A 16,688-nucleotide genomic window follows, 5' to 3' on the forward strand; every position below is an offset into this window, starting at 1 on the left:
CCCTGGATATTTTATGATATGAGAATATATAAGGAAGTTCTCTCCCATACAGAATCCTATAAATTAAGTTGCTTGGATTAAATATATTCATGCATTACTGAGACATTTCAAAACTCTCTCATCACAATGGCCTTGTCTTCTAAAGCAACCTTTACTTCATCTCCCATTCCATCTCCTCCAGAAACTCCTGACAAATGGAGCTTCACCCAAGAAAACATCTTGCCTTCTACTGTCTCAAATCACTTGATCTATCAAGATGATCAACAGCCCAGCATTAATGAAGTATATATACACACACTTTTTCCATCATTTGCTCTCTTTTATGCCAAACTCCTTAGTTACTTTGTTGGAGTTGTTATACATAATCCTGTTTCTATTCTCTTGCAGGATGATTTTGACATCAAGAATCATCAGAAAAAGTTGAGATCATTAAAGCACATGCTAAACAAAGAGGGTGAAGATGCATTTGAATGTCTGCCAATGGTTGATGCCATCCAACGCCTTGGCATTGAGTATCATTTCCAAGATGAAATTGATTCATTTCTGAAAAGGCATTATATGATACATAGCACTTATAATTATAATGATCTTCATGAGGCTGCCCTTAGCTTTCGACTGTTGAGACAAGCGGGATACCATGTCCTTGCAGGTTGGCGGTTCTTCTGTTATTGAATTAATTTGCTCGTTATTTACGTTCTAATTAATGGATATATGGCATGTAGGAGTTTTCGACAACTTCAAAGACAGGGAGGGCAAATACAAGCAGAATCTAGATTATGACGTCAAGGGACTATTGGGATTATATGAAGCTTCACAGCTGAGTATAGGAGGAGAAGATCATATACTTGATGAAGCTGGAGACTATAGCTACCGGCTTCTAAATTCATGGGTGACACAGCTTGACGATAATCAAGCTAGAGCAGTAGAGAAGACGCTGGAGTACCCACATCACAAAAGCTTGGCCAGGTTCATGGCCAAACACTTCATTACTGATTTTCAGGGAGGAAATGGGTGGATGAATGAACTGCAACAACTTGCTAAGTTAGACTTTAAGAGTGTCCAATCTCAATACCAACAAGAAATTCTTGAAATATCAAGGTAATAACTGTCCTGACACGTATTTTGCAAAGCCATGCATGTTCCACCAATTCCAGTTTGTTTTTTTGGTCAATATTTTAGGTGGTGGAAAAACCTCGGATTATCCAAAGAGCTAAAGTTCGCAAGAAATCAGCCACTAAAATGGCACATATGGTCCATGGCAGCTTTTAAAGATCCAAGCTGGTCAGAGCAGAGGCTAGATCTTACAAAATCCATATCTTTTGTTTACCTAATAGATGATATTTTTGACGTTCAAGGAACTCTCGATGAACTCGTATTATTTACAGAAGTTATCAAAAGGTAATAATTATTACATATAAGAAACCAAAAGGAGATATGGAGTTGATGAGTAATTAATTTAATCTTTTCATATATATAAAGATGGGACATTTCTACCACCGAACAATTGCCACAATATATGAGGACATGCTTCAAGGCTCTCGATAACGTTACTAATGAAATTAGCTACAAAGTCTACGAGCAGCATGGCTGGAACCCAGTAGACTCTCTACGTAAAACGGTATATAATAAAGTTTGCAAGAAAATTTAAATATAAATTTTTCCACAATTAAGCTTAATCACTAGTTGTCTTTCTGGATTATTGTTGCAGTGGGGAATTTTGTGCGATGCATTTCTAGTAGAAGGAAGATGGTTTGCTTCTGGGAAATTGCCGAGTGCTGAAGAATACTTGGAGAATGGGATTGTGAGTTCAGGTGCACATGTGGTTATAGTTCACATTTTCTTTCTTCTGGGTCATGGTTTAACCAGAGAAGCTGTTGAGTTGATTGACAGTAATCCACCTATAATATCTTCTTTAGCTACAATTCTTCGGCTCTGGGATGATCTGGGAAGTGCTAAGGTAATTAATTTCCTACTTCACTTGTTCATTCCTTCTTCATTTGTTATTTAATCCTAATTAATATGTAAATTTAAAAAAAAATGCAGGATGAGGGTCAAGATGGACATGATGGATCATACATAGAATATTATATGAAGGAAAATGAAGGATGTGGGGTGGAAAATGCAAGAAAGCACGTAAACCAGAAGATTTCAGATGCATGGAAACAGCTGAACAAGGAATGTCTATTTAGGAAGCCATTTTCGTCAAATTTCACTGATGCTTGTCTGAATCTTGCAAGGATGGTCCCCTTGATGTATAATTATGACAACAACCAGCGGCTTCCTGTTCTTGAATGCCTTGTCGATTCTCTGCTCACAGAAACTATAGCCCAGTAGAACAGCAGACGTGACATTTTGCGCCAATTTCATGGGTAATAATAATTCCTAAGAATAGTATAAGAAAGTAAAATAAGAACGTGTAGCTAGTCTTTCTTCGAATCTTGCAATAGTTTCTCTTGTACTATAATGGAAGTTCACGCATCACTGTGTATTGTTGTAATCTTTTTCTTTTTTGTTTAAAAGTATATAAAAAATCAAAAGATTTAAGTGATCAAATTTGAGTATGGTATTATTATCTAAGGGCATTTCATTTATAAAAAAAGAAAAGTCATACGGGCACCATAACATATAAAATATAATTTCCTACTAGATCATGTACAAGATCTCTAGGGTACAACTCTAGGGACTTGTCGGGCTTTCAATTGCCTGATAAGTTTGGACCGAACTTCGTGATCCAATTTGACACCAACACCTCAAATTTTAAAGTTCTTAGGTAACAAGTATCGAACCTTCAATCTCTAGCATCTGGACGAGATTTAAAATATATATGTTATAACAGTTCTTACACCGCATGTGTATCAAGGAAAATATGGTCTTAATCGATTAAATATTTTTATATTTAGTTCAACCGTCCATTATTAATGAGCCGTCTAAAAAATTTGTTAAAATTGCAATTATTCTTTCAGAATGGATGTGCGACAGATGTGCTATGTACGACCACGGGTATTTATAACCCTACTTGATGAAAACAGAGACCATCTTCTTTGTTTTCTAAAATATCTCTTACTCACTCGCAATTGCAACCTTAACCTCTTTAAATATATTATCTAACTCTATAATTTTTATTCCACCCTCATTCTTAGAGCCGGATCATTTACTCTCTCAAAATCGTTTCGCCCAAGTCAGGTGCCATGATCTCGTAACAATTCGAATCTCAACATCATCCGAATATTTCTTACCTAGACCCCTTCCTCCATTATAAAATATGTGAATTTGTCAGTGTAAAAATTATATAGGAGTTACATGTTTATATTTTTTAGTCTATAATAAATGGAATTTAAGTAATTTTTTTCCTTATCCTAAAAATCATACTATGAATAGAATGTCTTAACATAAAATAGTTTGCTAATCTTACATGAAAATCTTATTGCAAATGGACAGCTCTTCAAAGTGATTGAGAAAATTTTGGATCTCCTATAACTTGGCTTAAAATTCAAGAACTGGTTACAAATGATCCAACATATATAGAACGAAGAATTGATTGCACCTTATATTAAAAGAATTTAATTTTTTTTTAAAAAAATTCCTTTGTAAATTATGAAAGTTGTTTATAATTCAATTTATAAACAGAAAAAAATGTATTTTTATATAAATTTCGTATGTAATTTTATTTCAAATGAAATTAAAAAATCATTTATAATATAAATAAATTTACGAACACAAAAATTCCAGCTAAATGAAAATTTATTTTTAATGAAAATATTTAGTTGTATCATAAATATTTTCTTTAAACATAATGAAAATTTTGTTACACTAAATACAACATCTGTCAATTTAGGTGTTAAAACATAATGAAAAATTTCAACTAAATGAAAATTTATTTTTATAAAAAATATTTAGTTCTATCACAATTCATGTCACCTCTAATTATTATCTTGAAAATTCTGTGGATACAATGAGTATTTTTTCAGTGGACCGATAATTAATTTTCATACATGAGCTGTGACAATGGTCCATGATCTTCAAGCTAATTTTTTTTTAATCAAATCTTCAAGCTGGTTCAAATTTCTTCAAAGTTTCAAAATCCCATTCACACTAATTTATTTATTCAAAGGTAACGGTCCATCTACCTCTTTTTAAAACCAGAGATTATAGATGCAAACACTGGCTCCTTTGTTGGATTCGGATTCACCAGCTCTTTTATTGGATTCAGATTTGTAAAACAAATATAGCACAAACATTATTTAACAGACAACACCTCTAATACTTAAGTTAATGACGAGTTTAAGAAATATTTAGTGAAAATGATGAATAGTTATGAGAGATCTTCGCACCGAGAGCGTTTCTCTTTTATAGCTATAGAAAATCGTATCCTTATATGGCTTGGATAATAGAGTCTCAAAAAGACTTGTTTGTTGGTGGCGAAAAATCCACAAATTTTCCAAAATTAAAATAATTAAACAATAAATTACGATTTATCTTATATTATATAGTCTATATATAATCACTTATATCCTATAAAATATGCATATAATTTACGGTTTAAGAGTTACCTATAATTGCAGTATCTGAATATCCTCATATTTTACGATCGACATATAAGAACAACAGAAGGTCACCCAATGCATTTAGGAGATAGCTCAACATCTACAGGAAATAGCTTAACAGTAAAAATAATATGAGAATAAACTTTTTGTTCTCTCATCAAATCAATCTACTTTAATAAAACCTTTTGAGAGAGAACAGAAAAAAAATATTCGAAAGGTAAGAAATTTTTCTTAAGAACTAGGGAAGAGAATCAAAAGAGAATAGAGAGTTTTTTTTCTTATTGGTTAACTCTCGTTAAAGAGAACCCACCACTCTTTCCGATGCCATTACATGGCTTTTGCCATGTAATTGCCAAAATAAATTTAAAATTCAAAATATATATATATGTTTTTTTTTAATTTATATAAAATAAATTAAAATTGGGCTATCAAAAATAAGACATAAAATCTTATTTCGGTCTTTTTATTTTTAGCTTGGGTGTATAATTTCTTTCATCTTTCACCCACACATAATAGGATATGATGATATGTGATATGTACACTGTAATTTTTATATTTAATAAATAGATTGTGTAACCTATGTATATTTCGAGAGTTCAAATATTATATGTCTGTTAGGGTAATATAACCACTTGAATGGCGAAATTCATAATAGTTGTAGTATGCAATAACCTAAATCATATATCATATTGAATATTCTTATAATCTCAATTGTTTTCTTTTATGTTCATAATTATATTTTATCTACAGATAAACATAATTGACCGGTCAATAAACACAAAACTAATATGATACTTCCATATGATCTTTCTCACATCTCGATACTCTCAATCTTAATTCAATTTGCTTTTTTAAAAATATCTTGTCAGATCGCATAATTTATAATCATATGATAATATCTTAAGATAGCACATATTAAATTAAGTTTTAAGTAACATATGAAAGTTCTAAGTGTTTTAGTAAAGATTACTTATAATCTTTATGACCTCACATATTAATAAGTAGAGATTAGCGTTTGTTCTCCCATCATTGGTCACAAGTACATGTGGCATGAATCACATGCTATAATATCTCTTCCATTCATCATGGAGCATATAATGTCTCTATTTAAAATACTGTATAGATGATAATTTAAGTATACTTAATGTTTAAATTTGAGTTCTCAAATCTATTCATTTAAAACAGAACTCCACTTGACTTAACTGTTAAGACAGATAATGAGACTTATTCACATGAGAATCTCATTGTAAATACAATAATTTCTTACTATTATTCTCAATATTTTTGAGATGACATCTTGTATTATAAATTTTTCTGAACTCATAATTTTATGTACAGATAAAATAAAATTTATAATTTTCTTATGTTTTATTATCTCGCTAAATAACAAAATCAATGTCGTGTAAGGAGACATTTATTATCTGTCTGACATACTTCTCATAATTATATTTCTGATATAAAGTAATACGTATAAATTGCATAATTGTAATTAATAATTTAAATACATTAACTCATTATCTTATCATCTATGCTAACTTAATCACTTTACATGGCTATATAAAATATTTTTTATACTCGTCTTCATTAGAAAATCTAAAGTAATTTTATAAATAGAAAAAAACTTTAAAATTATGTACATTTGTATCCTTAATATTTATTATCAATTTTGTAAAATTTAATTTAATTGTTATTACTATCAATATTATTTGTTAAATTAAATTTGATTACATCATATTTTTATTATTATTTTTCATTATAAATATCTAATTTAACTAAGATGAATAGAAAGTTATGAAATAATTGATGAATTAAAAACATTAAATTAGAGAGAAAGAGAAGAAAATTAAATAAATTATATTAAATAAAAAATTTTCAATATATTAAAAAAAATATTTATTAAATTAAAATTTTAATAAATAAAAATGACTCATAAAATAAGTCTATGGCTAAACTTTAGGTTAATATTTAAAAAAATCATATAAAGTCAGACTGATAAATGTTGCGTTCATTTAATCGTTTCTATAAAAAAACACCAAATTTTAATTTTAAAAAAAATAAAATATAAATCTGGCGCTCGTGCACGTTGAGGTCTTGTCTGACCGCCACATGATCGGTTAAACCCTAAATTGACAAATAATTTCGTTTATGACCTAAATTGCCAAAATGTTTTGCTTTCTAACATCAAATTGGAAAAAAAAAATCCATTTACTTTACAATTATATGAATGTAATTATCAAATTAAATTGATGAAATTATGAGTAATGAAAATATTTAAAAGTTAAATAATAATATATCCTCATTAATTTGAAGAAAGATTAATCCAACAACCCTAGGTTAAATGAAATTCTTTTCATGCTATGAGGAGGGTCTCAGCCAAATTTGCCAACCTATTGGCCACCATGTTAGCTTCCTTAAGACAGTTTTAAGTTATATGGTAAAATAATAATAATAATAATAATAATAATTAGATTAAATTGTCCTCTACTATTATATTCCGATTTAAGAATTTATATTTTATTCGTGTTGATAACTAGAGTTGTTATTCAATACACTTTAGATCATTAATAATTTAGAGTTCTTTATAAATTTAAGAGATCACGGTTTAAATTCAATCGGATTAGAATCCGATTATTTAAAAATAATTATGTAAATATTTAAATTCTACTACATATTATTTATTTATTAACTTCAATTTAATATTAATAATTAAAATAAATTAATTTAATTATTTCTTTTTTTTAAATCGAGTGTAACTAATAAATTTTTTCCATCAATAATATTTTTAGGAGAAAATTACTATTTAATATATATTATAAAAAAATTTAAAATAATTAATTTTTTAATTTTAAAAGATATATTAAAAAGTTCTTGAAATTTTAAAAAAAAATTATTAATTAATTCATCTATTATTTTTAGTCAGTGAGTATTGAAAAAAAAATTAAGATATTATGGAAATACTAATTAATAAATTTTTTATAAATTTGAGGAATTAATCAGTAATTTTTTTTATAATATAAGAATTAAATAATAAAATATTTAATGAAAAAAATTAATTAGTAAATTTTTTAATATTTTAAAAATATTTTAATTTTTTTTAAAATAAAAAAATCAACAATTGAATTTCTCATAAATAAAAAGTGAATTTTTTCTATTTTTAAAATTAAATAGCTATGAGAGGAAGCAGGACAGTATTTAAATTTCACCCATAATAATTCATTGTTTATCGTAGCATAATTTACCTTATAATTCTTCAAATTTAATAAAACCTATAATTTAATTTCTGTTTATTTAATAATAAATAATTTAGTCATTAATTTTTTATTTTATAATTAAAGTCATTCTTTTATTTTTTACTGTTAGTCAATTCTTATTGAAAAAGTCAATTTAAATTTAAAAAAATTAAATTATTACAAATATTAAAATTATAAAAATTAAATTATTACAAATTATTAAAACTACAAGTATTAAACTGTTATAAAAAATAAATTTGAAATATTAAATTATTATAATTTAACAATAAATTTTAACAAATGACTATTTTATTTAAAAAAAATTAAAACTAAATTATGAATTTTGTTAAAACTCAGTAACTTTTGTTATAAATTAACCTTTACTGTATAAGGTGTTAGAAAGTAATCTCTATAATAATACTAATTTTAAAAAAATATGTATTGTCTTAATTTAATAGTTAAAAGTTGAACAGATACTAATAACTATGTCAGTTTTTTTTTTTTTTTTTCATTTAATATTTGAAAGCAAATTTTATATTGCCCAAGTTCGTTCCTATCTTCTTCTGGCACAGCAACCTCATTTCTTCTCTCAAAATTTCATAATAGCACAATAAATTATTCAACTTACACGATAGGAAAATTGGAACAAAGAGGCTATTGCACTAATAATCTGATGACAGCATCAACTTGTAGCGACAGTAGCCATTGTCGTTCCCAAGCTGCACAAGTTCCTTTGCCTCCTCAATCTTTGACTTCTTCACCAATCCATCTACCACACGCTGTAGCAATGCCCTGTCAACCAAACAATTCCTGCTGATGATAACTTTCGAAAGCTCAAAAGCAAACCCCAAATCATTCTTCTCACATACAAAAGGAATCAATGTTGTAAATGTGAATTTATCGGGTTTACATTCGCTATTCCCTATTTCAGAGTACCAACGCTTGGCTTCTTCCAAGTTCTCCTCTTTAACAAACCCTCTAATCAAAGCATTGCAACTAACAACATTAAGCTTAATCCCCTTATCCTTTATTTCTTCAACTAACTCGACTGCATCTTTTGTTCTTTTCTCCAGTGCAAATCCAAGCAACTTTGCATTGTAACTCCATATATCAGGAGAAATATTCTTCTGCACCATTTGACTCCATATCCTCTCGCCATCCACAAATTGCCCATTTGCATAAAACCCATTTAGAAGAGTATTAAATGTAATCAAATCAGGCTGCACACCTTTCAGCTCCATCTCAGCAAGTAACGAAATCCCCGAATCCAATGAACCCATCTTACAAAATGCCTTGATAACTGTATTATATGAGAACAAATCTGGTTCAATATCCAATTCCTTTGGCAATTTCCTAAACAAATCATTAGCCTTGTCAAATTTTCGGGAGTTGACACACGCTGCCAGCAGCGCATTGAAGGATAATACCGTCCTTTTGCAATTTCTCCCGGGCATTTCATCGAACGTTTTGTAGGCATTATCGAGCATGCCTGATTTCCCATAAAGTGCAATCAAACGCGCATTAAAACCTTCTTTGGATATATCTTTATACTTCTTTTGGTCCTCGAGGATTTCCTCGATCCAACGAAAACGTTTGGCAGCGGCGAGGCGGCTAACAATTCCTTCATAAATGTCGGTATGGGTCCGGAAGCGGTTGTTTTCAGAAAATTTTTTGAATTTCTGCACGAGGCGCTTCAAGTTGCGCTCTTCGTAGAGAACAGTAAATGGGGATTTTATAGACGCGGATGCGGAGGCCGTGTCCGTTGCGGTGGCGGTGCTGGTGGTAAGCTGGACAGATGATGAGAACGTGCGGCGTAGGATGCGATATGTAGACATTACTTTCTGGATTAATGGATTCAGCCTCCTGGCTCTGGTAGTGGTATACCTCGGTGAAGCAGCTAGCATTCCAGGGTTCAATAGAGGGAGAGCGGCTCAAACGTTTAACACGACATAAATTATTGATTAATCCGAAAAATAATTAAATCTTTTTGTTTAAAAGAAAATTGAAAATTTGACGAGGAAAATTTAATATCTCTAAAATTTATTTAAATATATTTATTTTTAGATTAATTCGATTTTTTTAATTAATATAATTATAGATAAATATATAATTAAAATTTTAATTAATAATTTATCAATTTTGGATTCGCCTGTACTATGTGATGCAAGTAAAAAGCTGGCTTAATTGTATTTCTTTATGAATAAAATCAATTATATGATTTGTGAAGATAGATAAAAGCTCAAATTCCAACCCAAGAAGAAACACCTGCTTAGATATAAGCTCCATAAAAAGCTTGGCTTTGCATCTTTTTGGACCACATAACACATTAACACATATTTAGCATGGCCATGGATGGCTTGAAGAATAAAAATGCACTTTGACTGCCACAGAATATTATCTCCCTACTCTGGTAACTCATGCATTTTCCACTTTCCCATTAAAGAAAAATTATTCTATACAATCGTTGTACGTACAAATATATATTAATCATTGATTATGATGGACCTATGAAACTTATTATAAGCAAAAATTTCTCCGCTTTTCAAGGCATTGGAGCAACAGAAGCAACAACAGCACAAGCCCAAACAACACTGTAACAGAAACATGTAACACAAAACCACTAAGATTCTATCTCTTGTATGTGTGACTAACTGCTTTATAACCACTCATTATGGAATGTTTAGACCACTCTTTTCCAGCAATGGAGTTCATAGGCTCTTCCATGAATGAATTTTGCATTACTGATGAAGACAATAACAGGAGATATGGAAGATTAGGTCGGAGAAGCGTCGACTATGATGATACTAGAGAGTACAAATCCAAGAACCTTCTTGCTGAGAGAAGGAGAAGAAAAAAGCTTAGTGATAGGCTCCTTGCTTTACGTTCTTTGGTCCCTACAATCACCAATGTAGAGTTCTTCTTAATCCTCAAATTTCCTTTATTTTTTTTTTGTGGGGTTTAATTTTTTATGCTAAATGGGATTTTTGTAAATTTGGGTGGTTTAGATGAACAAGGCAACCATAATTGAGGATGCAATAACTTACATCCAAGAGCTGCAGCAGAATGTGAAGCTTCTTAGTGATCAGCTTCTTGAAATGGAGGCATCATCCGAGGAGGCAGTACAGACGAGGGGTGATGAGATTAAAGCTGAAGAGGAGGAGATGAAGCAATGTGGAATAATGGTTTGATTAAAATAAATTAATTTTCTTAATTTAGCTGAATTTTTTTGTTTATTTGTGCCATTATTTTTGTAGGAAGATGTTCAGGTGACTAACATTGATGGGAATAAGCTATGGATTAAGATTATCTTGGAAAAAAAAAGAGGCAGGTTCACTAGATTGATAGAGGCCATGACTTATCTTGGCCTTGAACTCACTGACACCAATGTCACCACATCTAAAGGAGCAATGCTTGTTTCCTCCTGTGTTGAGGTAAGTTTTGCTCTAATTAATAATTATAACTCGAACTTTTATAAAAAGAAAATGTAACATATCCTGATTGATTATACTCTAATTAGGGATGGCAATTGGTAGAGTATTAATTTTTCTGATCAGCTAGAATGTTTTGTGATTTCAGGGTAGTTATGGCGATACACTTACAGTTGAGCAGACCAAGGTCTTTCTGCTGGAGATCATCACAAGCATATAGAAGGAATATCAGATTTATTTATCCATTGTTGCATTCATATTGTTTGACCTTAAAAAAAAGCATTGACAAAAAGAAAATTTTAAACCAATTATAAAAATTTTCTACCTTCTTTTTAGCAATCCCATTATTCTCTTTTTTTTTATGGTTCAATTTGAGTTTTGTTTGGATGATAAGAAAGCTTGTGAAAAGAAAAGAAAATAAATGCACTATCTTCCCACCTTCTTGTTTTGATGAATGATTTGAGTTCTTTTCTTTTATATATTGTCATGATTTTCTCTGTTCCCAAACATAATTTTTATTCGCTTTTTGTTTTTTTCTTATATTAAGATACAGAAATTCCAATCACAGCATCTCCACATGAACTGTTAAACTAGATTCTCCTCTGCAATTATTGGTGTAATAACCAGAAACATATAAAAGAAAGCAAATAGAAAGTGACTGATATTGTCTTAAATTTGCCTGTAAATTTGTCTTTAAAAGATTGAATCTTCCCCAAACACCACCTCTCCCCATTAGATAATAACATAGAGATCCAGAGTCCAGCAAATGGACTCCATTTAAAGCCTTCAGACCTGCTGGAATTTTCAATACGATATCTTCCTTGTAAAAATTACAAATAGCCACTCAAATCCCACAACCTTACTTGACAAGGAAGCAACAAAAACAACAAAAAAGAACAAAGATAGCTGCTGCAGGAAAGTAATCAATCATAAACAGCTCCTTGCAGAACAAAGCCAAACAGCATGGGTTAGCAGAAACCAAATGAACACTTTGCTTCATTATGAAGCAGGTCTCACAAGACTGAACAGTAGAGTTAAACTACAAGCTAAACTAAAGACCATGGAAGACAGCTAATAAGCGAATCATTTTCATTGTCTTTGTCCAGACATATTCTATGTCACCGAGCTTTCACACCTAATTCCCATAATTTATATTTGCCAAACAAGACATACAGCTCAAGTCATCTTAAACAAACAAGTTAACAACATGAAAATTTTAAGATTTGCTTATTTTATTCAGGTATTGCCAGCACAGTCAAGTTTTATGGCTCGTTTTCTTCTCTTTGGAATTGTGTTGGCCAATCTGTGGATGTTAGGATTCATGCTGCTACCTGTTCCAAGTCCAGCTCCATCAGGTGGGATCACGGATAAAGATTCAGGGATCAGACGGCTGGCATCATATCGTATTGATCATACTGCGGCTGGCGAAGTGGTTCTTAGATTCTCGGTGATCATAGTTGCAGTAGTTGTCTTCTACATTTGCGTCATCAGACAGGACCAAGAATCCTATCCTTGAGCTCCTTCTCCTTACAAATTGTTCCACAAACTTTTGAGCTTTGGGGAGGAGGATTTACAAGTTAGCATAATAAATTGTCAGTGTCTATTCTTTAACCAGAGAACTAATAGATAAATTCTTCCATTACAAACTGCTCAGTTAGTTGCCTTTCTTCATCTATTTGTTCCTCTGCAATATTGATCAGCATGCAATCACCTGAAATTCAAGACATTTCCCAATTCTCCATGGCTATGCTTCTCTACCAAAATTGACTAGAAGCCCCTCCCTTTCCCTTTTCTTTTTTTCAAGAAAAGCACAGAAAGAAACAGAAGCAAGACCACCAGACCACCATCAGCTGAATCAGGAGCAAAACAGTGCAATTTCCTTGTATTTCAAGGGTATTAATGCAATTAACAGCACTAATTTCCCATCATTTTCTTGGAAAGAATACTAATTCAGGAGAGGTAATGTGGTTACTGGTTAAAGGCTTAAGCCCCCTTTGTGACGTCCCATTAGCTTCCTCTCTTTCTCTCAGTTGCAAAAGAGTTATCCCTCAGAAATTCAGCAACTCATGAGAATATAGTTAGACAAACACAAGAATTAAGGTATTTTCGTTGAATATCATCTATCAGTTCAGAAAGAATCTAAGAAATCCAAAAAGCTTATCATTTGATTCCACAAATTTATCCCTTCTGTTTCCATTTTTCTTTACAAACCTATATAGAATCAACGCACTTTACTCCATATTTTCCTTTTTAAGTTGGAATAAAAGAAAGGTAAAAGGAAAAGAAGGGAAAATTCTCCTTGAACTGAGCTTCTTGTCTTTCATCTCAGAACAGCAAAACCCATCTTCCTTCCAAAATCCTCCAATTGAGCTCCTGCATCTCACATTATTCTCCGATCAATTATTCAAAAAAAAAAAAAAAAGATAAACTCAATTGAATTGATTTGATTTTTTTTCATTCATCATGTTCACAGCCACCAAACAGATCAAATGAATGAAAAAACAGCAGTGTCTAGTGAAATCCAGATGATCAATTTCAAGAATAAAAAATTGGAAGGGACTAATTCAATCAGAAACTAAATCAATCCAAACAAAACCCATAAGAGAGAGAATACCTTGAGGCTTACAAACAGGGGGATCTTCAAAAAGAGAACGAGAGAGCTGTTTATGAGCAAGACCAATATCAAACAAGATCAAACCAGAAGACGGATCACTGACAATAATCCCTTTGACAGGAAACCAAAGGAAAAGCTCTTCTTGAGAAAGACCTTGAAGTCCAACAAGCCCACCATAACTGAGATTAGCTCTAACCACACTATCAAAATGCACCCTGGTCTCATATTTAGCCATGCAAGGACCATCCAAGTGAACCTCGAGGTGGCCATTCTGGTCAAGATCGAAGGATTTGACATTTTCAGGGAAGAGACCACCGGGTAGGCCATGGTTCTGAAGAAGTTTTTGTATGGAGGAGGAGGTGGCGGAGAGTGGGAAGAGGAGAAGAAGCAGAAGAGAGAGGAAGAGAAAGAGGAAAGATTTGGGTGTCAGAGACATTGTTGATTGTTGAGAGAGACTGAGAGAAAGAGAGAGAGAGACAGAGATGTGAAACAAAGAATAGGATTAAATGTTTAACGAGGTTTAAAGTGAGGGTTTAAGTTTGTTGTCCTACTTCAATTTTGGGAAATTTTTGGCCTATTAATAAAATTTAATGTTTTTAAAATAAATATTAATTAAAAATTATCATTTTTAATATTTATAAAAAATAAAATAAATAAAAATTATATCGAAATAAATATATTTTAATTAATTACATATATGAGGCTGCGGATAGAATTTCCCATTGTAATTTACTTGCTTTTGTTTTGGGGGACTCAATTTTACTTTTAATGATGAAAAGTGTGGGCCATGCCAATTTTTTATGGACTAAATTGCCCTTCTACATGCCCCAGGGTTTCCAAAAGTTGTGATTCAAATGACTTATATACCCTTGTTTGACAATGAAGCTCCATTAGAAATTGTGATCTATATACAAAAATTATTTTTAAAAAGTTAATTCAGATGTTATTTAAAAAGATCACGAAGATTTACTATTTAATTTTTTAATATTATTATTTATAAATTAATTTTTATATTTTTAAAAATTTATTAAAATATATTTTTTAATTAACAGTCTTTATTTTTTAAATAAATAAATAATAAAAAAATTTTAAAATCCAATTTTATCATCAATAAATTCTATTATTTAATTTTTAAATATTAATATTATTAATAAATTAATCTCTACATTTTTTAAAAGTTATTAAAATATTCATACTTTTTATTTTCATTAATAAAATAATTTTTTTTTAAATAAAATAATTTAGCCATTTATTATATTTTTAATAGTAAAAATAAATAAAATTAAATAAAAAATTATTTAAAAAAGGCATTTTAATAAATTTTTTAAAATTAAAAGACTGATTTATTAATAATGATAAATTTAGAAATTAAATAATAAATTTTTTAAAATTATTTAAAATATAAAAATAATTTAATTATTATTTTAAATATTATTATGGAAAAGATGGAAAATTCACATGTTTGATTCTTTTTATTTATTTAATATGATATTAATTGTCTTTTGTAATTGTTTTAAAAATAATTATTTGTTTAATAAGAAACAAGAAAAGGATTATACTTTTATTAAATAATTTATTAATTTATTTCATTCATTAATTTTTATAAAAATAAGAATGTTTAATTATCTTCAGTTTTATATTAATTTCAATATTTTTAATTGATAAATAAATTATTTTTAATAGTAATCCAACAATAATATTAAAGAAAAATTACTATCAAATTCTTAAATTTTTAGTAAATATATTATTTCATATCTATTTTAAAATTATTCAATTAAAATATTTTTTTATTTTATAAACTAGTCAAAGAAGCAAACTCTAAATGGTAAATTGAGTTATTTATTTATAATATTTTTTGAACGAAACATGTTAAAAAGACTAATTTTTTATTTTAATATTTATATGGAATATATTTATAAGTTAATTCAATTGAATACTTTATTATATTATTATTATTTAATTTTTAAAATTTTACTATATATTTTATTTAATAATTTTAACAATAAATATAAGTATATCTATAACTGCATTTTTAATTAATTCTTACTTTTTTAGAGTTTTTCTCATTACCTTATTTTTTATTTAGATAATATTAGTAAATATTAATTGTATTCAAATAAATTTTAATATATTAATAAATATAAAATATCATATAATAATTATATTAAATATAATGTTTATTTTTTTAGAGTAAATTTTAATCTTATTAAAAATAAAAGAGACCGGATCACTTACCTGGTTCAAAGAGGATGGCGGCCGGTTATTTTCTAAACAAGCCCTACATTGTTAAGCTATTGGGCACCTGTAGAAGACATGAAAATCATCCTCCATCTCATTACAAGTTGAGTGCACTCATGAGAAATATTTAAACCTTTAGAAATTAAATTCATTTTAGTAAGCAAAAAATATATTGATTGGATTACACAAAATAAAAAATTCATATCTCAATTAAGTTTTTATCTATAATTAATACTAATTTTTAAAATTAGATTAAATTAAATAAAATTAAAAGTATTTACTATAATTAAAAAAAAATAAAAGAATTTAGTTAATTCTACCTATTTTGCCTAAATTAAAATATCATTAAAATTTTACAAAAATTCAACTAATTAAACTTAATGGCTAAACTTTAAAACCTTATAAATATTTTTGAAAAATTTACAATTTAATTTCTAAATATTGCTATTATTAACAAGTTAGTTCGTACATTTTCAGAAATCTATTAAAACGTTCTTATCTTTTCTCTCCGTCAATGAAATAGTCTTTCCATCTATTTTTGCCGTTAAAAATATAACAAAAAACCAAATTACTCCTTTATTTTCCTCCTCCTCCTCCTCATTTTTCTTCTCCTTCTTCTTCTTCTTTCTCTTTA

General features: G+C 29.2%; 4 protein-coding genes across 4 annotated transcripts; 2 read left to right on the plus strand and 2 right to left on the minus strand.

Annotated features, from left to right (window-relative positions):
- The first annotated feature begins 68 nt into the window (after positions 1 to 68).
- On the plus strand, positions 69 to 2,553 carry LOC110603115 (probable terpene synthase 13). The gene is made up of 7 exons (XM_021740797.2): positions 69 to 282; positions 388 to 649; positions 723 to 1,098; positions 1,180 to 1,398; positions 1,480 to 1,618; positions 1,709 to 1,957; positions 2,044 to 2,553. The coding sequence occupies exons 1-7, from the start codon at positions 127 to 129 to the stop codon at positions 2,332 to 2,334; spliced, it is 1,692 nt and encodes a 563-aa protein (XP_021596489.1). The 5' UTR covers positions 69 to 126; the 3' UTR covers positions 2,335 to 2,553.
- Positions 2,554 to 8,266: 5,713 nt separating this feature from the next.
- LOC110603413 (pentatricopeptide repeat-containing protein At1g55890, mitochondrial) lies at positions 8,267 to 9,721 on the minus strand. The gene has a single exon (XM_021741138.2). It carries the CDS (start codon positions 9,676 to 9,678, stop codon positions 8,437 to 8,439), a length of 1,242 nt encoding a protein of 413 aa, XP_021596830.1. The 5' UTR covers positions 9,679 to 9,721; the 3' UTR covers positions 8,267 to 8,436.
- Positions 9,722 to 10,312: 591 nt separating this feature from the next.
- On the plus strand, positions 10,313 to 11,520 carry LOC110603004 (transcription factor DYT1). Its single transcript, XM_021740641.2, has 4 exons — positions 10,313 to 10,682; positions 10,780 to 10,956; positions 11,029 to 11,205; positions 11,351 to 11,520. The coding sequence occupies exons 1-4, from the start codon at positions 10,446 to 10,448 to the stop codon at positions 11,420 to 11,422; spliced, it is 663 nt and encodes a 220-aa protein (XP_021596333.2). The 5' UTR covers positions 10,313 to 10,445; the 3' UTR covers positions 11,423 to 11,520.
- Positions 11,521 to 13,329: 1,809 nt separating this feature from the next.
- Positions 13,330 to 14,319, minus strand: LOC110602970. Its single transcript, XM_021740595.2, has 2 exons — positions 13,817 to 14,319; positions 13,330 to 13,575 (listed from the first exon to the last, which is right to left on the minus strand). The coding sequence occupies exons 1-2, from the start codon at positions 14,250 to 14,252 to the stop codon at positions 13,523 to 13,525; spliced, it is 489 nt and encodes a 162-aa protein (XP_021596287.1). The 5' UTR covers positions 14,253 to 14,319; the 3' UTR covers positions 13,330 to 13,522.
- Between the last annotated feature and the right edge of the window lie 2,369 nt (positions 14,320 to 16,688).

Source organism: Manihot esculenta, chromosome 16, assembly GCF_001659605.2.
Source record: "Manihot esculenta cultivar AM560-2 chromosome 16, M.esculenta_v8, whole genome shotgun sequence".
Taxonomy (NCBI): Eukaryota; Viridiplantae; Streptophyta; class Magnoliopsida; order Malpighiales; family Euphorbiaceae; genus Manihot; species Manihot esculenta.

Bases quoted from the DNA above. Each gene is read 5' to 3' on its own strand.
- LOC110602970 (XM_021740595.2), bottom strand. From the start codon at position 14,252: ATGTCTCTGACACCCAAATCTTTCCTCTTTCTCTTCCTCTCTCTTCTG. The intron at 13,576-13,816 runs GTATTCTCTCTC...TGTGAGATGCAG, and splicing joins CCCTGTTTGTAAGCCTCAAG to GAGCTCAATTGGAGGATTTT.
- LOC110603004 (XM_021740641.2), top strand. From the start codon at position 10,446: ATGGAATGTTTAGACCACTCTTTTCCAGCAATGGAGTTCATAGGCTCT. The intron at 10,957-11,028 runs GTTTGATTAAAA...TTATTTTTGTAG, and splicing joins TGAAGCAATGTGGAATAATG to GAAGATGTTCAGGTGACTAA. The intron at 11,206-11,350 runs GTAAGTTTTGCT...TTGTGATTTCAG, and splicing joins TTGTTTCCTCCTGTGTTGAG to GGTAGTTATGGCGATACACT.
- LOC110603115 (XM_021740797.2), top strand. From the start codon at position 127: ATGGCCTTGTCTTCTAAAGCAACCTTTACTTCATCTCCCATTCCATCT. The intron at 283-387 runs GTATATATACAC...ATTCTCTTGCAG, and splicing joins AACAGCCCAGCATTAATGAA to GATGATTTTGACATCAAGAA. The intron at 1,399-1,479 runs GTAATAATTATT...ATATATATAAAG, and splicing joins TTTACAGAAGTTATCAAAAG to ATGGGACATTTCTACCACCG.
- LOC110603413 (XM_021741138.2), bottom strand. From the start codon at position 9,678: ATGCTAGCTGCTTCACCGAGGTATACCACTACCAGAGCCAGGAGGCTG.